This window comes from Eleutherodactylus coqui, chromosome 2 (genome assembly GCF_035609145.1).
Source record: "Eleutherodactylus coqui strain aEleCoq1 chromosome 2, aEleCoq1.hap1, whole genome shotgun sequence".
In the NCBI taxonomy this organism is placed as follows: Eukaryota; Metazoa; Chordata; class Amphibia; order Anura; family Eleutherodactylidae; genus Eleutherodactylus; species Eleutherodactylus coqui.
Genome location: NC_089838.1, coordinates 288,014,282 through 288,039,956, shown reverse-complemented (window position 1 = coordinate 288,039,956; position 25,675 = coordinate 288,014,282). Strand labels below are relative to the sequence as shown.

The 25,675-nt window shown below is 48.0% G+C and overlaps 1 protein-coding gene across 1 annotated transcript in view; it reads left to right on the top strand.

Annotated features, from left to right (window-relative positions):
- The window catches only part of LOC136610186 (zinc metalloproteinase-disintegrin-like), a 71,715-nt gene extending 58,959 nt beyond the window's left edge, over positions 1 to 12,756 (top strand). Inside the window, exons 18-21 of the mRNA XM_066589429.1 lie at positions 729 to 816; positions 8,644 to 8,764; positions 9,452 to 9,542; positions 12,052 to 12,756. Coding sequence (XP_066445526.1) covers positions 729 to 816; positions 8,644 to 8,764; positions 9,452 to 9,542; positions 12,052 to 12,078 — 327 coding nt within the window. The 3' untranslated portion in view covers positions 12,079 to 12,756. The remainder of the gene's footprint in view (positions 1 to 728; positions 817 to 8,643; positions 8,765 to 9,451; positions 9,543 to 12,051) is intronic.
- Positions 12,757 to 25,675: the final 12,919 nt, after the last annotated feature.

The window sequence follows — 25,675 nt, the reverse complement described above, 5'->3', positions numbered from 1 at the left end:
TGGTGTTCCAGAATCCTGGAACGTAAAGCTATGTAGTAAGTGCCATACAGCAATGTAGTAAGCAGGGGATGTATCACTACATATCAAGTCCGAGTCATCCATCCAAGAACCTGGGAGAACCAGGCATTTGGGCAGCTTTCTGTTCTATTTTGTGTTTAATATTTCACCATTTAAAAATGGTTTACAAACAGAGGTTGGGTTTTGGTTACGATTTACCCACTATAGAGCACAAATCCTCTTCTGGAATTTATGGGGAAAGCTCTTAGGCTGTCTTCCCGTCTGCACTGGGAATTCCGTTTTTCTGCTCCATTCAGGAAGCAGGAAAAGGAAATTCTCTAGCCGAAAGGGTCCGTCTTTTGATGGAACTAAACAGCGCTGAACGGACCCCATTGACTATAATAGGGTCCGTTCAGTTTCTGAACAGTTATCCCACCTTGCTATTTCTTCCTGTATTTTGTGCCATATCCACGACAGAACCTCTACCCATAGGTTCCAAAGCAGATGTGAAGGCAGCCTTACCCATAGTGATACACTGCAACACACTGCAGTTTTATAAGCAGAACTACCGTAGGCCTATGCCTCCTGTATACATTACTTCACTCCTAGCTTGACAAGCATTGACCATGTTTACCAAGACCATCATTTTCACCCCCAGTCTCAGTGGGCCCTGGTATTTGCCCTTATCTTGATAAAATTAGAAATATCCTATTAACCTCTTTCTCTTACAGGTTTGTGACCATGAGCTGCAGTGTCACTGTGAGGAAGGCTGGGCACCACCCAACTGTGATAGCAGAATTGTCAGCAGAATTCCCAACAGTAAGTACAAAATTAATAAATATATAAAATAAACAATGTTTGCAAGGGCAGATATAGAACACAGTGGGCCCATGTGCAAGATAAAGCATGATATATGAATTCCTTGCCCTTGAATAGCTCAGTCCTAGCATCTCCATATGCCCTGGACTCATAGAATGGTAGAATTGGAAGGGACTTACAGGGTCATCGAATCCATCGAATTAAGGACTTCCATTGAAGGAGAACTCATCACCTCCCATGGCAACCTGTTTCACTCATTGATCACCCTCACTGTCTAATAGCTAGTCTGTTTCTCCTCCCTTTCAGTTTCATCCAATTGCTTCTAGTCTTTCCTTGTGCAAATGAGAATGGGGCTGATTCCTCTGCACTGTGACAGCCCTTCAGATATTTATAGACAGCTAGTAAGTCTCCTCTCGGCCTTCTTTTTTGCTAGCTAAACATTCCTAGAACCTTTAACCGTTCCTGATAGGAAATGATTTGCAGACCGCTCACCAACCTGGTAGCTCTTCTCCAAACTTGCTCCAATTTGTCGGTCTTTTTAAAATTGGGGTGCCCAGAATTGGACACAGTATTCCAGATGAGGTCTGACTAAGGAAGAGTAGAGGGGGATAATTACCTCACAGGATCTAAACTCTATGCTTCTCTTAATACATCCCAGGATTGTGTTTGCTTTTTGGCTGCTGCATCACACTGTTAACTCATGTTCAGTCTATGATCTATTCGTATACCCAAGTCTTTTTCACATGTGCTGCTGCTTAGCCCAATTCCTCCCATTCTGTATGTGCTTTTTTTATTTTTCTTACCCAGATGTAGGACTTTGCATTTCTCCTTTTTAAATACCATTCTGTTAGTTGCTGCCCACTGTGCAAACTTGTCCAGATCTTTTTGAATCCTCTCTCTCTTCTCTAGTGTTAGCTATCCCTCCTAGCTTTGAGTTGTTGGCAAACTTGATCAGTTTCCCATCAATTCCCTCCTCTAGATCATTTATGAAAATGTTGAACAACACTGGGCCTAGGACAGAGCCTTGTGGTACCCCACTTGATACATTCTTCCACTTAGATGTACAGCCATTTATGACCACTCTTTGAGTATGTAGTTGACTTGTCAATCCCATATTTGATCATTTTTTCAATAAGGACGGTATGAGATATTTTGTCAAATGCTTTACTAAAGTTACGATATATTATATTTACTGCATTTACCTGAGCAACCCAGTTGGTGATTCTGTCATAAAGGAAAATAAGAGTCATCTGGCATGACTTATTTGTAACAAACCCATGCTAACTGTGGTTAATTACTCCATTCTTATCAAAGCACTTGCATACATGCTGTTTAATAATTATTTTCCCGGTATACAAGTCAGGGTGCGTTCACACGAGCGCATAAATGGCGCGTTTTTGCGCCCAATCGTATAAACGTGACCATCTGAGGCGTTGGTTTTCAATGTATTCGTTCGCACGGGCGATTTTTTTACAGTGCATAAAAACGGCAACCCGAAAAAAAGACAGAACATACGCGACCGAAATACGCGCCAACGCATATTCGATGGCCGAAAAGATAGTTTGCAAAGTAGAAACAAACGATAATACGCTTTCTAGCTCTGGTCATGATCGCCGAAAAACGTTCTTTCCGGCGATTAAACGCTGCGCACGTGCGAACGTAAATACGCCTACGCTCGTGTGACCGTGCCCTGAGACTGCAGTAATCATTACATTGTTTATCCCCCTGAATAGAAGCCCTCATAAATAAAGGCACATATTTGCAAATCAGGTTTTGGCTCAAGCAGACCTGTCACCGAAGGGACAAAAGGTTTCAATAGCGACTTATGGAATACCCTGTGAACCCTCCATGTGGGTGGCAGCCCCAGCTCGTAGGCGAGAGGGTTCACCACACGTGTGATGGCAAACGGCCCTACGTAACGTGGCGCCAGCTTCAAGGACGGAACCCGCAATTTGAGATTTTTAGAAGACAGGTATACCTTCTGTCCCACCCTGTAAGGTTCAGACACAGACAGACTCTTCCCACTACGCAACTGCATACGGGCCCCCGCTGCCTCCAAGTTCCTCTGTACCTCTTTCCATACCCCCTGAAGCGTATCTGTGGCGACATCCGCTGCAGGACAGACCGACGGGGTAGGGACTGCTGTAAGGAATCGAGGATGCTGACCGTATACACAAAAAAATGGAGACACCCCAGTGGAAGAACAAAGGCGGTTGTTTAGTGCAAACTCTGCCAAGGGCAGGAACTCTGCCCACTGATGAGCCTTTTCGCTAGCAAACAACCGTAAATATTGCACTAAATCTTGGTTCTTCCGCTCAGTCTGACCATTAGTCTGCGGGTGGAACGCTGAAGAGAAGGAAAGCGACGTTCCCAGGTTTCTGCAGAAGGCACGCCAAAACTGCGACACAAACTGAACCCCGCGATCAGATACAATATTTTGGGGAACCCCATGTAGGCGAATTATTTCCTTTACAAAAATCGTGGCGAATTCTTTTGCCGAGGGTAGCTTTTTTAACGCCACAAAATGTGCCATCTTGGAGAACCGGTCGACCACCACTAAGATAGTGGTGCACTTCTGGGATTCTGGAAGGTCAGTGATGAAATCTACTGATAGGTGCGACCATGGGGTGGAAGGAACCGGTAGCGGTCTCAGAGGACCCTCCGGAGGACGCCGCCGACTCTTATTGCGAGCACAGACCGAGCAACCCCTCACAAAGTTGCGGATCTCCTGAGACATGCCTGGCCACCTGAAGTGTCTGGAACAAAGCTCCAGGGTCCCCTGGAACCCTGGATGCCCGGCGAGAACCGACGAGTGAGACTCATCCATGACTCTAGGGCGTAGGGTCTCAGGCACAAACCATCTGCCCTCCGGCACCCCCGAAGGAGCGTCCTGCTGAGCATCCTGTAGTTGAGGGACGAAGTTAGACTCCACAACTGCCACCACCACGCCGGGGGCTAAGATATTCTCGGGAGTCATGGTCTCACTATCCGATACCCCGAAACTCCGTGACAGGGCGTCCGCCTTCACGTTCTTCTCTCCTGGGATATATGTGACGACGAAATTAAACCTGGCGAAGAACAGCGCCCACCTGGCTTGACGAGCTGTGAGTCTTTTAGCATTGGCGAGATATACCAGATTCTTGTGATCAGTATATACGGTAATTGGGTGTCTAGCACCCTCAAGATGGTGTCGCCACTCTTCCAGGGCCCATTTGATAGCCAATAGTTCGCGGTTACCCACGTCGTAGTTGCGCTCTGCTGAATTGAACTTCCGCGAAAAGAACGCACATGGGCTATACCCAGACCTCCCACTGACTTCCTGCGACAATACTGCTCCTGTCCCCACTTCAGACGCGTCTACCTCAATAAAAAAGGGTAGTTGTGCGTCCGGCTGTATTAGCACCGGGGCAGTCGTGAATGCCTTTTTTAGACGGCTAAAGGCCTCAAGGGCTGCAGGCGACCACTTACCCAAGTTGGCCCCCTTCTTAGTCAGGTCGGTTAGAGGTTGAGCAATAACTGAGTAATTCCTAATGAATTTGCGGTAAAAATTTGCAAAACCTAAGAACCGCTGAAGAGCCTTGAGGTTGTCTGGTCTGACCCATTGGGAGATTGCTGCTACTTTATCAGACTCCATCTGAATCTCTGTGGGTGAGATTACATAACCAAGGAAGGATATTTGTTTAGAACCAAACGTACATTTCTCTAACTTGACGAAAAGTTGATACTCGCGCAAACGGGTCAGGACCCACCTCAGGTGCCGCACATGTGAGTCCCAGTCAGGCGAGTACACCAGAATGTCGTCAAGATAGATGACCAGAAATACCCCCAGAAAGTCGTGGAAGACCGCGTTCATAAAACCCTGAAACACAGCGGGGGCATTACAAAGTCCAAAAGGCATGACCAGACATTCAAAATGTCCTAACGGGGTGTTGAACGCCGTCTTCCATTCATCTCCCTCTCTAATGCGAATTAAATTGTAAGCCCCCCGCAAGTCCAGTTTGGAGAACCAGTGGGCCCCTACCACCTGATTCAACAAGTCAGGAATTAGGGGCAAGGAGCACTGGTTCTTCACAGTGATTTTATTCAGGGCCCGATAATCCACACAAGGCCTTAGTGTCCCGTCCTTCTTCTCTACAAAGAAGAGACCCGCCCCGGCAGGGGACCTGGACGGCCGGATATGCCGGTTGGCCAGAGCCTCCGAGACATAGGACTTGAGGGCTTCATGCTCACGGCCTGACAAATTGAAAATGGCTCCCTTAGGGATGGGGCTGTCGGGAATCAGATCAATACCACAGTCCCACTCCCTATGAGGAGGCAGAGCCTTAGACAGTTTTTTGGAGAATACATCCTGAAAGTCTGACAAATACTCCGGAATGAGCACCGTATCTGCGGAGCACACAGCTATGGTAGACAGGTGGTCATGACAGGATGATCCCCAATGAGTCAATTCCCGGGTGGACCAATCAAATTGGGGATTGTGCAGTGCCAACCAGGGCATACCAAGCACCACATCAACCGACATTTTCTCCATAACCAGGAAGGACAGTTCTTCCGAGTGGAGGATCCCCACCGTGAACTGTAATCTTGGGGTCCTCCATCGTACCAGGCCTGTAGAGAGGGGGGTAGCATCAATACTGGTAAAATGAATTGGCGTCTTCAGCGCCACAAATTCCGCCATCAGAGTACGGACAAAACACAGACTTATCAAGTTGGCGGCTGCTCCAGAATCAATAAACGCCCGCCCTGATCGGGAAAAATCCCGGAATTTAACATGACACGGTACCAAAAGTTTAGGAAGTACCTGAAGTCCTAGGCGATCCTCCCTGCAATCGCCTAGGACTCGGAGTTTTCCGCCGGTTCCGGCTGCGAGCGTTGAGCCCTCAGTGGGCAGGTTATCACCCGGTGTCCAGCTTTCCCGCAGTAGAGGCAGAGACGGTGCAACAAACGGATCCGGCGTCGCTCTTTGGGGTCCAGCGGATCCACCTTCATCGGCTCGGACACAGGGACTGGTAAGGAGGAAGAGGGACCGGGATAACCGACCTCCCTGACTCTACGGGTTTGCCTGTCCTGCTTCCTAGACCTGAGCCTCCTGTCTGCCTTCACTGCTAGCTCCATAGCCTCCCTTAAGGACCCGGGAACGGGATGGGAAATTAACAGGTCTTTAACTGCGTCCGAGAGGCCCTGCAGAAAAACGTCTTTCAGCGCGCTATCGTTCCATGCCGTATCCCCCGCATAGCGTCTGAAGTTGGAGCAATAATCCTCCACACAAGCCGACCCCTGCCGCAGCGCCAACAACCGCGAAACCGCCAACCCCACTCGGTCCGGTTCATCGAAGATACCCCCGAGTTCCTGAAAAAAGGAGTCCACAGACTGCAGGCAGGGGGAACCCTCGGGGATGGAAAAGGCCCATGTCTGGGCAGAGCCCCGCAGCAGGGACATTATCAGCCCGACCCTCTGAGCCTCTGACCCGGAAGAACGGGGACGCATCCGAAAAAACAGGCGGCACGCCTGTCGGAAAACAAAAAACTTGTTCCTCTCCCCAGAAAACGCCTCGGGAAGAGGGCACTTGGGTTCGGGGCTGGTTGCGGCGTCCGATCCCTGCAACACCCCCCGCTGCTCCTGGGCCACCATGCGGGCAGATAAATCCTGGATCACAGGCACCAGGGCCTGCAGCTGGTTTGTGAGGGAACTGATCGCCTCCATGACAAACGGTTTTTAAGGGCCAGATATTATGTTACGGCACTCTGCCCCCCAGAGCGCCAGGTGGGGTGCCCTGATCTTCCCGCACCCCACTGTCCCTGCCTACTTGCCTCGGTCCTGGCTAACCCCAGGCGGACAACTGGGCGGCGGTCCCTGCGCTGGCTAGGGACCTGGCGACTACCTAGATGGAACTACTAACAGGGGACAGAGTGCCGACAGAAGAGGCAGGTGGAACAAACCAACAAAACTTACAAGCAGAGTAAGTCTGGAGATGGAGCTCACAGGTAAACAGACAGGCTACTGACGAGCAACTAGCACAGACTGGGACAGACCTGACTAGAGGCTGGCAGAACCAATAACTGGCAGTGAGCTCAGGTCACTGCCAGCCTTTTAACTAAAAGCCTCCGCCCAGGGGTGGAGAGTGGGAGGAGCCGACTCTCCCACTGTTGCATAAGGAAGGTGGAGGAGAGCGGGCGGCACCCTACGGGCGGACACGCCCACGCCGCTGCACGCTGGCTGCTCCACGCCGCTGCACGCTGGCTGCTCCACGCCGCCGGGAGAGCCCCGACAGCAGAGCTCTGGGACGCCGGGGCCGACATCGGAGCGCCGCGCGCCGGCCGTGGGAACCAGCGCCGCCCTGCATGGTAACACTAATACATGGAATGACGGGACTGGAATACCCCGAGAGGTTATCAATATTGGGACTATTTACTCTAGAAAAAAGAAGGTTAAGAGGCGACCAAATAACCATGTATAAGTACATGAGGGGACAATACATGGATCTCTCCCGTGATCTGTTTACACCCAGGACCACAAAGGTAACAAGAGGACATCCGCTACGATTAGAGGAAAGTAGGTTTCATCACCAACACAGAAAGGGGTTCTTTACTGTAAGAGCAGTTAGACTGTGGAACTCTCTACTGGAGGAAGTGGTGATGGCAAAATCGATAGAGGAGTTTAAAAGGGGACTTGATGTCTTTCTGGAGAAGAAGGATATTACAGGATATAAATATTAGGTTAAGTGTCAATCCTGGTATACAGGCAGGTAGGAACTATTAGGGGTTGATCCAGGGAACAGTCTGATTGCCATTAGGGAGTCGGGAAGGAATTTTTCCCCCAAAAGGGCTAATTGGCTTCTGGCCTTGGGGTTTTTTTGCCTTCCTCTGGATCAACACAGTAGGATAGACAGGCTGGACTAGATGGACAATGTCTTCATTCGGACTTACATACTATGTTACTATGTTACTATGCCTACGCTCGTGTGACCACGCCCTCAGGCTCACTGGCCTATAATTTCTTATTCCCTCGTTTAAAGATTAAGACAACATTTACCCTTCTCTAGTTTTCTGTGACTTCTCTTGTTTTCCAGGAATGTTCAAAGATTATGGCGAGCGGTGGTTGATAATTGTGTACCATGAAATCCATCCCCTCAGTCCCTTACATACAATCTAATAGAGTGTAGCTGTTTTTAAAGGGGTTGTCTCGCGAAAGCAAGTGGGGTTAAGTACTTCTGTATGGCCATATTAATGCACTTTGTAATATACATCGTGCATTAAATATGAGCCATACAGAAGTTATTCACTTACCTGGCTCCGTCTAATTTCGGTGTCTTCTTGCTTTTTTAGACGCGCTTGCGCAGATGGGTCTTCTCGCTTCGGCTCGGCAGCAGCTGCGTTTTGGCTCCGCCCCCTTGTACGCGTCATCGCGTAGCTCCGCCCCATGACGTGTGCCGACTCCTGCCTCCAGCCTCCTGATTGGCTGGAATCGGCACATGTGACGGGGGCGGAGCTATGCGATGACGCGTACAAGGGGACGGAGCCAAAACGCCGCTGCTGCCGAGCCGAAGCGAGAAGACCCATCTGCGCAAGCGCGTCTAAAAAAGCAAGAAGACACCGAAATTAGACGGAGCCATGGAGACGGGGACGCCAGCAACGGAGCAGGTAAGTGAATAACTTCTGTATGGCTCATATTTAATGCACGATGTATATTACAAAGTGCAATAATATGGCCATACAGAAGTACTTAACCCCACTTGCTTTCGCGAGACAACCCCTTTAAGTCAGCAGTAGGCCAATGTGTTTGAAGTATAAAGGAGATTTTAATGTTGTTCTCCTGCTTTCTGACTAGGCTCCTCCAGTTCAATTACAAAAGTCGTCATCATCATCATCTCAATCATCATCATCATCATCATCATATTGGTTGTTGTGGCTCTTGTGCTCTATAAGAGGTCTCAGAGGAAGAAGCAGAGGTACGACTAATAGTGGGTGTGAAGGAGTAAAATACAGCATGTATCAAGAAGAATGTGAGGAACCCAAGGACTAACAAAGAATAGGCTACCATAAATAGACACACAAGTAATAGAGTATATTAACAGTTACCACCATGTGCCAAGTGTCCAGTTGCTGGACTTTCGTCTGGCTGCCTAACTGTTGCCTGGACATACCAATGCATATCAGTATCAATTGTTATTGAGTCAAGAATTGAAACAAAACACTCAGATACAATGTACTGTAATGTGTTCCTGGACACCACTGCAAAGAGCTTCTGTCATTAGGATTTGTCTCTTTAAGTTATGCTTGGAAAGAATTGCTTTATTGAATGCGCTCACCAAGCATTCCCTTAAAATTTTGATAAGAGAGGTGTTTCATATGTGCCAATGATCCAATAGCTGCCTTTGGAGTAGATAGTCAGTAGGTGCCCTCCTGATATTGTTGACTAGTTGGGAGCAGGCCGAGAGAAATCCAGATTCTATGTTCTTCTTGGTAGACCATTTCACAAATGCATCTTCTATATGAAAGGAGATAAGCTGTATATTATGAATATTGAAAATTTGGGCTATCTACATCCCATGGGCCTTGATCAGGAAAGGCCTGTATTTGTAGTTATTAAATATGATGTGAATATGACATAAAATATTCCTCTTTTGTGTCGGTAGACCTGCTGGACTTGAATCAGGTGTGACCAACCCCACGTTCAACATCGAAAATCAGACTCATCAGCAACCAACGTGTTATGCTAATCCACATGTAAGACTATCAACTGGATTACGTTTTCTTGTTTACCATTAGTATACTCTTGGTGAATTTATTTGACATGTGTGTGACACTTTTTCAATGAATCAACCCATTCATGGAGGCTCTAGTACCCTGTTGTACCGCATCTAGCTTGGATACAAGATATAATACGGTGATCTGGATTATGATTTCTCCAGCAGGCTTTGGGGTATTTTGTCGCTTTCCGAATTGAGTATCGTGTGCACACATCGTCGACCAGAATCAGACACAAATGCTTGTCTAAAACCGGGAGAGTCTCTACACTGTGTAGAGGCTCAGGCTTTTTATTATAACACATGACAACCGCCCTTCAATGGGCGTGCAACAGATTACATCAGTAACATATAAGATTCTCATTTGCTGGATCATATAGATTTCCCAGCCTCCTTGCCCACCTTCTCTCAAGTCCAGTATAATGTGGACTTTGTCCTAGCTCCAGTCATGTCTGTGTATAAGCAAGTTTTATCAACATGTGCTCAGGCTGAAGCAATTCCTTTGTTGTAGAAGTTTCAGGATGGGAGGGGTGAAGAAGTGCTAATTCAACACTCAGTGTTGGTCACAGGATATAAGGATATACACATAACACTATGGCCCTTAAGGGTGCGGGCAGACGAGCGCATAAACGGCGCGTTTTTGCGACCAAACGTATATACGTGACCATCTGAGGCAATGGTTTCGAATGTATTCGTTCACATGGGCGATTTTACGGCGCGTAAAAACGGCAATTCGAAAAAAAACGGAACATATGCGACCGAAATACGCGCCAACGCATATTCGATCGCTGAAAAGACCGTTTGCAAAGTAGGAACAAACGAAAATACGCTTTCTAGCTCTGGTCGTGATCGGTGAAAAACGATCGCTCGGGCGATTATACGTTGCGCTCGTGCGAACGTAAATACGCCTACGCTCGTCTGCCCGCACCCTAACTCTTAGAAACTGGTTGAGCAACTTCTATGTACTTAGAGCAAATACATCACCCATCCATTGGCTAGCAAATACCATGATTAGATTGTGTGTGTCCTTTATCAATCATCCAATCGTCAAAATCGCGGCAGCACTCCGCTGGATCCAACCACAATAATGGGAGATGGCAAGGAAATAGTGCGCAAAAAGCTCACACAGGAGGACCCGACTCCCTTGAGTCCTCAAAGGATCATCAATTCAAAAAGGTAAAATAGCGAGCAGCGCCAGAGATGGATACTTGTTCTTTAAAAATGCATCAATGGATGCCTCTTTATTGCATTAAGAAAATCCAGTAGCGCACAACGTTTCGACCCGACAAGGGTCTTTCTCAAGTGCACTTGAGAAAGACCCTTGTCGGGTCGAAACGTTGTGCGCTACTGGATTTTCTTAATGCAATAAAGAGGCATCCATTGATGCATTTTTAAAGAACAAGTATCCATCTCTGGCGCTGCTCGCTATTTTACCTTTTTGAATTGTGTGTGTCCTTTAGACTCCACAGAGCTTAGAGTCATTACAACAGCAAAATACATTTGGGTTATATTAATCGATAGACATTTATAAATAATCATCATGTCTATCACAACGGGAGGGCATGGAGACTCTACTACCCTGTTGTACTGCCTCTAGCTTGGATACAAAATGTGATACAGGCGGACATGGAGGCATACAGGTTCCATATGGTATCCTGTGGCATATTGGTTTACATTTCCTTTAACGGCTTCTAGAACATGCAAACTCATAGGCTTTGAAGTTGGCGTCCCAGATGGTGGCATACATATTCTAATAGCGATAAATTTAGCCACCAAGAGGGCCACAGAAGTGTGTCAATGTTGTTGATCAGTATGCACTGCTAGCTATGTATGTGGACATTTGTGAGGTCTCATTTATTGAGTCTCCACACAGGTGTGCAGCAGTCTCACAACCAGCTACAAACTGCCAGACTAAGTACTGCTGTATCTATAGCAGCTGAGATCGCGGGGGTTCGTAGGAACCTGCAATGTCACGGGGTGGAGTTCAGAGACCATGTGACTCATGACATGCAGTGATATCATCACAGGTCCTGTGAGCACAGGCCTGCAGGTATGATGTGTGTTTTAAATTTATGCTTTAGAAGGACCTGCAATGACGTCACGGGGTGGAGCTAAGAGACCATGTGACTGTGCGATGATGTCACCGTTATGTGATCAGGGGACGGAGCTAAGTGCCGGTGGCTAATCACATGACAGTGACATATGAGACAGGTCCTATGAGCACACGGCTGCTGTTATACTCTGCATCTTTCGTGCTGTAGGACCTGTGATGATGTCACTAGCATGTGATCAAGGGAGGAGCATGGGAAGCACCCACACACATACATACATACATACATACATACATACATAAAATGGACAAGTTGTTGTTAGTAGTTTGATAGAGGACATACTAATTGGTCTACATTGACCCCACAAACATATTTTTTTACATTTTGATGAGATCCAGTCTTATACAATAACCTGACACCTTACTGATTTTGTTTCAGGCTGCTAAACCCAACTACAGAAGATAACGTGGGCGCTCCAAGGCGGAGGGCATTCACATCGGAGACAACTACTGGATCAATAATGCGTCAATGCAGATTATTTTATTCTATGTTCTCTGTATTATTTATAGATCCGTATTCTGGTATAATATTGTCACATATGATATATTTGTAACTATTCATCAGGTTGCTCATTTCCTTTGAGGTTGGAGGGGAGAGTAAGAACACCTACACACAGGATTATCATAGCTATATTAATTCTGCAGGCATTGACGGTTGGAGTTCCTATTACATTGACTACTTAACCCTTTGATTCCTGGTTTGCTTAGGCTACATATTACAATAATCCAAAACCCAACCTTTATTTAATGCAATAGCCAATTATGTACATTTATACATTGTATGACAAACTGCCCTTCACAGAAAAGACATATTAAAATATTAAACTTTATTAAATATCTCTTAAAAAACATTTACACAACGGGCACAGTAATGGATAACGTGTGATCGCTCCTAAAATGTGCTAGAAAAAATATGATATACCACACGCGTACCAGAACACACCGAATTATCGGCCAATAAGATACTGTATCAACGATGAATATCTTGATTATATCTTAGTACCTTCTCTTGATATACCAGAGAGTTATCTGTCGCATGGCATGTGGTATGGGCTCATTAATAGTGTATAATAGCCCATGTGCCAATCACTGGCAGTGCTCAACCATTCAATGAATGACAGCTGAGCGCTGCCTGTGATTGGTCACAGCGCTCAGCCATTCTTTGAATTCAATGAATCTGATACAGATATCAGGCAATCAGATACAGCTCTTTCAGCAGGCAGGGATTTTAAATCCCCGCCTGATGAAAGAACTTCAGAGCAGTGCAGGGAGAAGACGTGGCTACACGCGGCTGAGCCCCGGAAGCGGCAGAGAGATGAGTATATATTTCTTTTTTTTTTTTTACACATGCATTGGGTGATTTTTAGGGAAGGGCTTATATTTAAAGCTCTTTTCCGAAAATCATTGCGTGGTTGCCGGCAGCCCATTGCATTGAATGGGGCCGCCGCTGGCAGCAGCGGCAACCCCATTGAAAAGAATGGCAGAATGGATTAATGCCGTTACCATTCATTTCAATGGGGAAGCTAGTTTTGACATACGAGTGTTTTGGGTTAAGAGCGTCATCATGGAAAAAATTTAACTCTTAACCCAAGGCACCACTCTATATGAAAAACCAGTACAGTTATAACAAATAAGCTTTTTGTATACTTTGTAAGTTTGGTGATCTTCTCCTTTCTATAATGAAATGTTGGAGAATGTTTGTTTTGCTTTTTTATGAATTATTAGAAAAATATATAAATAATAAAAATTATATAATTATGTGTACATATCTATACTAATATTATAAATGCGAAAGTAACTGTCTGTCTGTTACCTTTTCACGGCTAAACCACTGAAGTAATTTTGATGACATTTGGCAGGGAGATAGCTGGCATCTTGAGGAAGGACACAGTGTTTTATCCCGAAAATTTATAGAGTTTTCTAGGGAGCGCAACAAGACAGATTTATTTGATGAAGCGCTGCGCCGCGCGGTGAGGTGGAGGGGAAGGGGGTGCACATCTTAAGCTATGCCTACACAAACGGGCAGACACATATGGGAAGTCGTCGTTGCCGCATGTATGTGATTATTAAGTGCAGCGGAGGGGAAGGGGGTGCACATCATAAGCTAGGCCTACACAAACGGGCAGACACGTGAGGGCAGACGTCATTGCTGCACGTATGTGATTATTAGGTGCGGCGGACAGGAGGAGAAGGGGGGGGATGCACATCATAAGCTATCCCTACATAATCAGGCAGACACATGAGGAAAGACGTCGTTACCGCACATATACAATTATTAAGTGCAGCAGAGGGGAAGGGGGTGCACATCATAAACTAGGCAGGGATACACAGCGTTGCCCGGGATTAAAACTTGAATGAAAGACACATTAGCATGGATTGAGATTTTAAAGAAAATCTGTGTTGCCCATACCAACGAATCACAGCGCTGCTTTTACTTTACCTCGGCATTATAACAAATAGCAACCAATCACAGCGCAGCTTTTATTTTACCTCAGCTATGTAACGAATTCCCTCTAGCCTTTGTGATGACTATCGATAAGGCTTAAGGGGAAACACTTAAGGTAGCAGGTGTACATTTAGAAAAAACATGTTTTTCTCATGGGCAACTGTATGTGGCGTGCTCACATGTGTACAGCCCATAAAACTTTTATATCCATTGGCATACCTTTAGGGGTCACAATTACAATCAGAACGCTGTGCTGAGGGGGCCCAAAGACACCACCATATTCAAAATGCACATTGCGTGCATTACCGGCCGGTTGCACTGTCGGCCGCGTGATTGCTGTGGCTGACAGTGTGTAGGTGTGGAAGGAGGAGGAGGGAGGGAGAGAAGAGGAGGGAGGCGAGGAGGCAGCACTGAAGGTTGACACTCGAACGGGGGAGGGCTGTTACCCAGGAAGCCGGCAGCCAATTACAGGCAGCAGAGTCCCACAGCGCGCGGTACAACAGACAGGGTCAGTTCTTTGAGTGCAGAAAGATGGCGGGATAAACTCTTCCTTCCAAATCATGGTCGTCCCAGCCGCACTCAGGACCCGGTATAATAACGGTGCCGAATCAATTTGTTACCCATTTGTCTTTGTGACGCCAATGCCCCTTTGAAGTGAACGAAGTAAAAGTCCACAGTCAAGGAAATAGTTTCAAACTGGAGGCAAATGGTTTTCTTTGACTTGATCAGTCAAATACAAATGTTCATTAGACGGCATTAAACAGTCTTAAGCATAACAATTAGAGATGAGCGAGCACCAAAATGCTCAGGTGCTCGTTGCTCGACTCAAACTTTTCGCAATGCTCGAGAGCTCGTTTCAAGTAACGAACCCCATTGAAGTCAATAGGCGACTCGCATAGGTCATGACTTGGAAGACACTGGAAAACATCAGAAAGTCATGGAAACACCACAGAAACGGATAGGGAAGGGCAGGAGCAGCGTGCATGGCTGCATCTAAGGCTCCCAGGTCCCACTACTAAGCCAAAATGGGGGCAACAGTCTGGCGTCACCCCCCCTAACAATTTACTTCGGACAAACCCTCATTAGCAAGGCACACGCGCTGGCACATCTTAGCCAAGCACCACACTACCTACAACCAAGGACAATCACTGCCAGCGGGTGACACCACTGCCTCTTCTCCTGGGTTACATGCTAGCATTGCCGTCGACCCCCCCCCCGCCGCACGACCCAGCGTCCACAGCGCACACAAAAGTTTCCCTGCACAGAGTTCAGCTGGCCTCATGCCACACGCTCGCTTCATAGCCACACCATCCTCTTGTCTATTTATAAGTGCGTACTGGAGGAGCAGGAACGGGAGGCATACACTGCAGAGGGTTGGGAGGGCCAGGCAGCGACCCTCTTTAAAAGTGTGTGCGACAGCCCACAATGCTGTTGAGAATGGATGATAGATTAATGTACGATCATCATTCCAATCCCGCACCACCTCCGTCACAAAATTGTCAGGAGCCGCAAACATGAGCACAAAGAGGACTCAGGTGCCAGCACTTCTACACATCTCCACAATGCAGCAGCACATAATAACACCAAAGATTGGTTTGAAGCAGGAGGTGTCGCAAAAGTAACCACCACAGGTATACACTGACCCTGTGAAAGTCTCATAAAATCACTAACGCTTCCTGTAAATGCTGCAATCCTGTATCTCGGATAACTGTGGTAATTTGTAGCACGAGAGATAATACATGCCGACCAACGCAGATCCCCAGACCCCAAGCAGGAGGAGGAGGTTGCATAATAAGCCCAAGAAACCATGACCGAGGTGGGACCCGCAATACTCTGTGTGGGAAGCACGTGAGCGGGCCCAGGGTCAGGCTCTGTACCAGCCTCCACCTTGTGTGACCCAAGGTGCTGTGAGTTACATAGCAATGGGAAATCCATGTGTCCCCACACACTTCATTCTGTGTAGGTGTCAGATAGCTGAACACCGTGCTAGGAAAGCCGTCTGTGCCCTACCTAATTAATTCAGTGTATTTGTGCCAGATAGCTAAAACACCGCAATGGGAAATCTTTGTGCACCTACAGCATAGGCGAGCCCATAAAACCCAGGGACAGTAATAAACATGAAGCAATTACAGTGCCCAAACATGGCAGACTTTCACTTCGCCCAGGACCTTGGCCTCTGCACACACCCTCAGCAATCGTTGGCATAAAGCAGACTTGGATGCTAGTACAGCTGTGAACGTCTCATTAAATCAGTTACGGTTGCTTTCATCGATCCGAAGACTGGATGAACCACAAAGAAGTTCCATAGGCCAAACCTGGCACAGTTGCATTTCCCACAGGATTCGGCCTCTGCCCACACCCTCAGCAATCGTGGGCATAAAGCGGACTCCGATGCTAGTATCCTAGTACAGCTGTGAACGTCTCATTAAATCAGTTACGGTTGCTTTCATCGATCCGAAGACTGGATGAACCACAAAGAAGTTCCATAGGCCAAACCTGGCGCAGTTGCATTTCCCCCAGGACTTTGGCCTCTGCCCACACCCCCCGAAATCGTGGGCATAAAGCGGACTCTGATGCTAGTATAGCTGTGAACATCTCATTAAATCAGTTACGGTTGCTTTCATCACTCCAAAGACTGGATGAACCACAAAGAAGTTCCACAGGCCAAACCTGGCGCAGTTGCATTTCCTCCAGGACTTCGGCCTCTGCCCACACCCTCAGCAATCGTGGGCATAAAGCGGACTCCAATGCTAGTACAGCTGTGAACATCTTATTAATTCAGTTACGCTTCTTTTGATTGGTCCAAACCAGTGTCTCAGATAACTGTGGTAACAAGAGAGCAAATACATGTCGACCAACACTGATCCCCAGACCCCAAGCAGGAGGAGGAGGTCGCATAATTAGCCCAAGAAACCATGATCGAGGTAGGACCCACAATATTCTGTGTGGGAAGCACGTGAGCGGGCCCTGGGTAAAGCTCGGTACCAGCCTCCACCTTGTGTGACCCAAGGTGCCGTGAGTTACATAGCAATGAGAAATCCATGTGTCCCCACACAATTCATTCTGTGTAGGTGTCAGATAGCTGAACAACGCAATTGGAAAGCCATCTGCACTCTGCACGCTACCCAAGTCAGTCAGTGTATTTGTGCCAGACAGGTAAAACAACGCAATAGGAAGTCTTTGTTCACCCACAGCATAGGCGAGCCCATGAAACTCAAAGACGGTATTACACAGGAAGAAATCAGAGTGCTCACACATGGCAGAGTTTCACCCCTCCAAGGACCTTGGCCCACACTTCTGCCCTAGTCATTCAGTGTATTTGTGCCAGATAGGTAAAACACCGCAATAGGAAAGCCGTTTGCACTCTACCCAAGTCAGTCAGTGTATTTGTGCCAGACAGAAAAAACAACGCAATGGGAAGTCTTTGTGCACCCACAGCATAGACGAGCCCAAAGAACTGAAAGATGGTATTACGCATACAGAAATCACAGCGCCCAAACATGGCAGTTTCACCCTACCAAGGACCTTGGCCCACATTTCTACCCTAGTCAGTCAGTGTATTTGTGCCAGACCGGTAAAACACCGCTATGGGAAGTCTTTGTGCACCCACAGCATAGGCGAGCTAAAGGAACCCAAGGAAAGTATTACACATAAATAAATCACAGCGCCCAAATAATGTTGTTTTACCCTGCCAAGGACCTCCACCTGGGCTCACACCCTCAGTATTCATGGGCATAAAGCGGACTCGGATGCTAGTGCAGCTGTAAACGTCTCATTAATGCAGTAACGCTCCTTTTGTTTGGGCCAAACCAGTGTCTCAGATAACTGTCAGTGCACAAAGATGGTATTACACAGGAAGAAATCAGAGTGCCCAAACATGGCAGAGTTTCCCCCCGCCAAGGGCCTCGGCCCACATTTCTGCCCTAGTCAGTCAGTGTATAGGCGGACCCCAGTAACATTTCTGTAGCAAAAGTATAGGCGGACCCCAGTAACATTTCAGTAGCAAAAGTATGGGCGTACCACAGTAACAATTCTGTAGCAGAAGTATAGGCGGACCCCAGTAACATTTCTGTAGCAAAGGTATAGGCAGACCCCAGTAACATTTCTGTAATAAACGTATAGGAGGCCCCTAGTAGCATTCCTCTAGCAGAAGTATAGGCAGACCCCAGTAACATTCCTGCAGCAAAGGCATAGGCAGACCCTGTAACATTCCTGTAGCAAAAGTATTGGCAGACCCCTGTAACATTCCTGTAGCAGAAGTATAGGCAGATCCCTGTAACATTTCTGTAGCAAAAGTATAGACAGACCCCTGTAACATTTCTGTAGCAAAAGTATACGCAGATCCCTGTAACATTTTTGTAGCAAAAGTATAGGCAGAACCCTGTAACATTTCTGTATCAAGAGTATAGGCGAACCCCTGAAACATTGATGTACCATGAGTGTAGGCGAAGGCCAGAAAGATTAGTTAGATAACAGTATAGGTGAGGGCCAGAAAAAGTGGTGTACCAAGAGTACAAGTGCGTACAGCGCAAGTTCGTGCCACGTGTCCAGCTTTGACACCCAATAGTTGTATGGAGCAGAGGCATCACGGAGGACGGTGGTACGATCGGCTACGTACTCCCTTACCATCTTTTTACAGTGCTCCCTCCAACTCAGCCTTGACTGAGGAGTGGTGACACAGTCTTGCTGGGGAGCCATAAAGCTGGCAAAGGCCTTGGAGAGTGTTCCCCTGCCTGCGCTGGACATGCTGCCTACCCCGTGCCTCCCCTGCTACTTGGCCCTCAGAACTGTGTCTTCTGCCACTAGCACTGTCAGATGGGAACTTTAGCATCACTTTTTCCACCAGGGCCCTGTGGTATTGGATCACTCTCGTACCTCTTTCCTCTTCGGGAATGAGAGTGGAAAGGTTCTCCTTATACCGTGGGTCGAGAAGGGTGTACACCCAGTAATCCGTGTTGGCCAGAATGCGTCTAACGCGAGGGTCACGGAAGGGGGAAGCCTAACATGAAATCAGCCATGTGTGCCAGGGTACCAGTACGCAACACATCGCTGTCCTCACTAGGATCAGGATCTTCCTTCTCCTCCACAGCCCATACACACTGAACAGATGAGAGGCAAGCAGCATAGGTACCCTCTGCTGTGTGCCCAGCTGTCTCTTCCCCCTCCTCCTCCTGCTCCTCTAAAACGCGCTGAGATATAGACATGAGGGTGGTCGGCTATCAAGCAACCTACTGTCACCCCCCATCTCCTGTTCTAACCGCAAAGCATCAGCCTTTATGCTTTGCAGCGAATTTCTCAGCAGGCAAAGCAGCGGGATGGTAACGCTAATGATTGCCGCATCGCCGCTCACCATCTGGGTAGACTCCTCAAAGTTTCCGAGGACCTGGCAGATATCTGCCATCCATGCCTACTCCTCAGTAAAGAATTGGGGAGGCTGACTACCACTACACTGCCAATGTTGCAGCTGGTATTCCACTATTGCTCTACGCTGCTCGTACAGCCTGGCCAACATGTGCAGCGTAGAATTCCAGCATGTGGGCACGTCGCACAGCAGTCGGTGCTCTGGCAGCTGAAACCGATGTTGCAGGGTCCTCAGGGTGGCAGCGTCTGTGGTGGACTTGCGGATATGTGCGCTGACGCAGCGCACCTTGCCGAGCAGGTCAGACAAGTGGGGGTAGTTTTTCAGAAACCGCTGAACCACCAGATTGAAGACATGGGCCAGGCATGGCACGTGTGTGAGGCTGCCGAGCTGCAGAGCTGCCACCAGGTTACGGCCGTTGTCACACACGACCATGCCCGGTTGGAGGCTCAGCGGCAAAAGCCAGAGGTCGGTCTGCTCTGTCAGACTCTGCAACAGCTCGGGGGCCATGTGCCTCTTGTCACCAAAGCTGATTAGTTTCAGCACTGCTTGCTGACGCTTGCCCGCCGCTGTGCTGCCACACCGCGCACTACCGACTGCTGGCGACGTGCTCACACTTCTTAATTGAGAGGTAGAGGTGGCGGAGGAGGGGGAGGGTTTGGAGGAGGTGGCATAAAACAATGCAGATACCAGCACCAAGGTAAGACCCGCTATTCTAATGTGCCGTTAGGGAGATATAGTGGCCCTGCCCACCAGTAGTTGTCCACGTGTCCGTGGTTAAGTGGTCCTTCCCAGTAACTGCGTTGGTGAGGGCACACTGGGAAAAATAGTGGCGACTGGGGACAGAGTAGCGTGGGACCGCCGCCGCCATCCTGTTTTTGAAAGCCTCCGTTTCCACAAGCCTGTACGGCAGCATCTCCAGGCTGATTAATTTGGCAATGTGTACGTTTAAAGCTTGTGCGTGCGGGTGGGTGGCGGCGTATTTGCGCTTTCGCTCCAACGCTTGTGTTAGCGACGGCTGAACACTGCGCTGAGAGACATTGCTGGATGGAGTGGAGGACGGTGGAGGTGAGGGTGTGGGTGCAGGCCGGGAGGCGCTCGTGTCTGTGTCCTGGGAGAGGGATTGGATCTGTGTAGCAGGTTGGGGCACAGGGGAAGAAGCAGTGGTGTGACCCGGAGGCGGTGAACGGCTGATCTTGGTGCGACACAGGTTGAACACCACTGTTCATCGGTCGCCCGCGCTCTCACTAAAAAACATCCACACCTTTGAACACCTAGCCCTCTGCAACGGAGGCTTGGCGCGACGGGGTGCTTTGGGAAACAGTTGAGGGATTCTTCACTCTGGCCCTGCCTCTACCCATGGCCACTCCACTGCCTCCTGCAATCTGTCCTGCTGCTGCACTTGCCTCCCCCTCCGAAGCCCTGTCCTCAGTAGGCATAGCAAACCAGGTGGGGTCAGTCACCTCATTATCCAGCTGCTCTTCCTCCGAATCCTCTGTGTGCTCCTCCCTCAGACTTACTGCCCTTACTACTACCTAACTGACAGACAACTGTGTCTCATCATCATCCTCACCTACAAAAAGCTCTTGAGACAGTTGCCGGAAGGCCCCAGCCTCATCACCCGGACTCCGGGAACTTTCCAAAGGTTGGTCATCGGTCGCGACAAACGCCTCAGGTGAGAGAGGAACCAGTTTTTCCCACTCATGGCTGGGATCCCAGAACAGTTCCTGGGAGTCTGCCTGCTCATCAGAATATGTCATTTTCACGGAGTGAGGAGGCTGGGAGGAAGGAGGAGCAGCAGCCAGAGAATTCAGAGTTGCAGTCACTAGGCCGGGAGTAGTGGACTGCGTCGAAAACTGGGTGGTCGATGCATTGCTGGACGCATTTTCTGCCATCCACAACAGGACCTGCTCACACTGCTCTGTTTGCAATACAGGTCTACCACGCGGACCCGTAAATTGTGATATGAAGCTCTCCTAATCCCGCAGCAGGCGGCTGCGATTCATCACAACCAGGAACTCGGCCTGTGCCCACACCCTCACTTGGATGTCCGCGTCCACGTCCTCGACCCTTACCCCTACTCCTCATCATGGCGGATTAGGAATAGAGCAGGGCCCAAATAAATTACCCCACTGTACAGCACTGACAACTGGGCCTTAATTCACCGCACACAGAGACTTGTAGATAGCGGAGGCTCTATGCTGTAACTTTAAAAAATTAACCCGCTGTCTTGCGCTGATACCTAGGGGTAATTTACTGCTTGCAGAGACTTGTAGATAATAGAGGCTGTATGGAATGGGAGAAGACTCAGTGGATAGTGCTGGTAACTGCGGCTATCTGAACCCCACCAAGGAAAGGGTATTGTGAGACGCTCTGCACAGCGGCAGAGCTGAAATACTTTGCAGTGACCCAGGAAATATTACAGTACTGTTTAGCAGTGAGACCTCTATCTAATGCACTGCAGACACAGAATGGTATAACTGAAGTCGTTCGCAGTAGGCTAGAAAATGTTAGAGTGCAGTTTCACGGTGAGAGCTGGTTGTACGGCACTGCAGGCTGAGAACGCTATTACTGAAAGGCTGGGAACAGGCCTAGATGCTTAATACAAAAATTGAAGCACTATTACTCCCAGCCAGCCACAACAGTACTGCACACTGTCAGATGTAGCCCTAAGAATGAGCGTTGGGGTTCTTGTAGACAGGATATTACACTAACACTTTCCCTATATCAGCAGCAGCACTTTCCCTAAACTCTGCCAGCATGTGTCTTAGGCGAGCCGCGGGCGTGACCAGTTTAAGTACTCGGCGGTCACTTGATCTCGCCAGCCACTCACTACTGTGGGGTGGGATAGGGATGGCATGTCACAGCAGGAAGTGGTAATGCCTCCCCCGCATGTCTATTGGCTAGAAAATGCCGCTAAACATGCGGGGAAGGAAATGCAATTGACTCGAGTACCGCGTGGTGTTCGACTCGAGTAACAAGCATCTCGAGTACCCTAAAGCTCGAACGTGCATCAAGCAAGCTCGGACGAGTGTGCTCGCTCATCTCTAATAACAATGCAAACAGTCCTTCTGTTTAATCCTTCCCTCAACAAGTTTGTATCAAGAAGTCTCATTTCCCTTTAAATATCTGCAGTCTTACTTATCTATCAGACCTCTTATCAGGGTGCTCCCATTATGTGTCAAACAAGTATCACATACACTGCACTTCTCTCTGTTCAGTCACTCTCATAACTCTTCAGGGTGCTTACTGCGGTGGTAGATAAACAGAACAACCATGCGCTCACCACCGACAGCTCCAGGAGAACAAGATCTGCCCTCACGCATTTCATAGCCACAGGAGTAATCCAGGTACTCGGCCTGGGTAAGCTTCAGCTCTCCTGTCTCCTTCTCACAGGGTCTCCTTCTAGGATCACATCACATACGGTCTTGAGCAACCACCACTGCTGCCTGCTCGCATCACCCCTTTCTCCCCCCACCCCTCCCCACCCATCTGACTACTCCACTCTCTCTGGCTCCTTCCCCAAGAGCTCCTAACTAACCACTCATATCCCAGGCTCAGCAGGGTAGGTAGACAGACCACACAATAAAAATAGGTTGAATCCACACAACACACAGAGAGACTCCAGACATTTAACCTTTGTGTGAATTGTCTAGGCTAATACACATTACTTGAGACAAACAAGCTGGTTAACACCAACTTAAACACACCAATACACAAAAGACCCACATACACCAAAGACACCTCAACTCTGGGCCACTACAGCGGTCCTTCCACTGAGAGACTGCTGTTGTGATTGGTCACAGCTGCAGTCTATCAGTGCATTGCCAAGGAGTGTCTCTCTACTCACCTCTGGAGCGATGTCTGGCCAGCCTGTAAATGAAAGTGCATTAGGACCTTTGGTTGCATAGCAACGTGGATCACATGAGTCAGCCTTAGGCTAATTTCACACGGGTGAGTCTGATATTGGGCCCTGAAACGCTACCCGATATCACGCTTTAGATGTCCCCACGGATGCGAGGGGTTTATGTGTTAACACCAGCTGGCAGCATATCGGGAAAGTAGCGATGCTTTTAGTTGTGGTGGAGGATCGCGGAGTGTTTCCCATTGTTTTCAATGGGTAAACCTTGTATGGCATCGCACTCGCATGCACCGTGCGCTGCTGTGCCAGCCCCATTAAAAACAATGGGCGATGCGAGGCGTTCCAAGGGAACATCCAAAGATAGGACATGCCGCAATATTTTTGTGTGATACAGGGGGAAAAAAAATCGCTCATGTGTATGATCACATTCAAAAGAACCCTGGAACCTTAGGGGGCCTAAAGGCCCTTCTATCACATTAGGAAACACCAGTATTATAGATGGCACATAGCAGGTAGGGGCCCTTTTACAGATTTTGCTTTAGAGCCAAGAGCCTCTAGTTAGCCCTCTGCCTAATCTTTTTATATTCTAGCAATGTACAGTAACTTGCTGCTAGTGTTGCATAGATGGGTTGCTTAAAGACCCGCCAATGCTGAGGAAAGTTGGGGGGGGGGGGGTGAGTAGGGGCAATGCTGACAGGTGCCTCTATATAGGCAATTAAAGTCATTTGAATGGACTAGAAAACGCTAATTAAGCTCAGGACTTGATTGCGTCTCTTCTTTACTCACATGATTTAATGGCGAGTGCGGGCGACCGTTAAAATGCATAAGTTCGTGTGAAGGAGCCCTAAAGCCCATCAAGACGTATGAGTGGTATCATGCAATATAGTATGATATGTTTTTGATTTAAGCACTAATTCTATATGTATTTAAATTTGGCGACCTCAAATTTCATTTGGTTTCAAAGTTTTTCAGTTTGTGAGCCAAATGGCTTCTAAATAACTTTTTCATCTGGAGGCCTGCTGGGAGTGTAAAGACAATATCTGGTTCTAGAACAATCTAGAAAGATGAGCACTGAGGCCCAATGTCCACGAGGAAATTTGCAGAAATTTGCGGAATCTGCGCAGGAGATCTCCAAATCAAGCCACCCATGGAGAAGCATGAAAACAAATCGCAGCATGCTCCATTTCAGTGTGGTTCCCGCACGAACGGCTTCCATTGAAGTCAATGGAAGCCATCCGATCCGCAGCACACTCGCAGCTGACACTGTGGACGTGCCGTGGATGCCGCGGGAAAGCAGGAGATTTTTTTTTTTTTAAAAACTGTATTGCGCATGTTCAACAGCGAGCTGTAAGGACCATACAACAATACAGCGAACCCGGAAGTGGAGAGGTCCGCACGGATGCCGCCGCCAGAATAATACAGGTAAATAGGGCTCACCGGTTGCGGGCAGGGCTGGATTCCCTACACGGAATCCGACCTGCCCGGGGACATTGGGCCTAGATTGTTGTATTGGAGAATTTGTTGAAACCTCAGGTATGCTTTATGTTTCCACCAGAGGGCAGTAGACGTATATACCAAGAAATCCTAAATAACCGCTTCTCCCATTTCCCTACACACTGCAGGATAACTTACACCAGTCTAACGACACTTTAAGATCTTTGTGAACTGTCAACAATTACAAAACCTTAATACAGTATTTATAGTCCTACTTCGTATATAACCCTCCGGTGGCTACAGACGTCCTGTACTGTAATGTAGACCGCAGCACTGCTACTGCGGCCTGACGGTAACTGTTGTGCTGCTGAACACTCACTAAGGGCTCCTTCACACATCGCAACTTTTTCCCTGCAGTGTTTGAGCGTCATCGCTGCTTTTTCTTGCAAAAACATCGCTGCCACTTGCGATTTTTTTCGCGCCTTTATTCAGCGCAAAAGTCAATAGGACTTTCTAATGTTAAAATCGCATGGCACGAAAATCGCAAGTTCCTGCTTTGTGATACAATTAAAGAAAAAGGCTGCATAGGAAAACATGAAGATAAAAAATGAAGAACTCAGAAAGTTAGGGCATGCCGTGATTTTTTTCCCCCCACAACATCGCATAAGTGAAAACATCGCAAATATGAAGGAAACCATTGACAATCATTGGTTTCATAGTTCTGCGTTTTGCACTCAATCTCGCCTCGTGTGATTTTATCCCCAGTGCGAAGGCACCCTTAGAGTGGTTGCAGATGGGCGAGAAAATCACACGATTTTCGCCTGATGTGAGAGTCAGTCAATAAGCAGAATATGAAACCAATGATTTTCAATGGTTTCCTTCCCATCTGCGATGTTTTTACT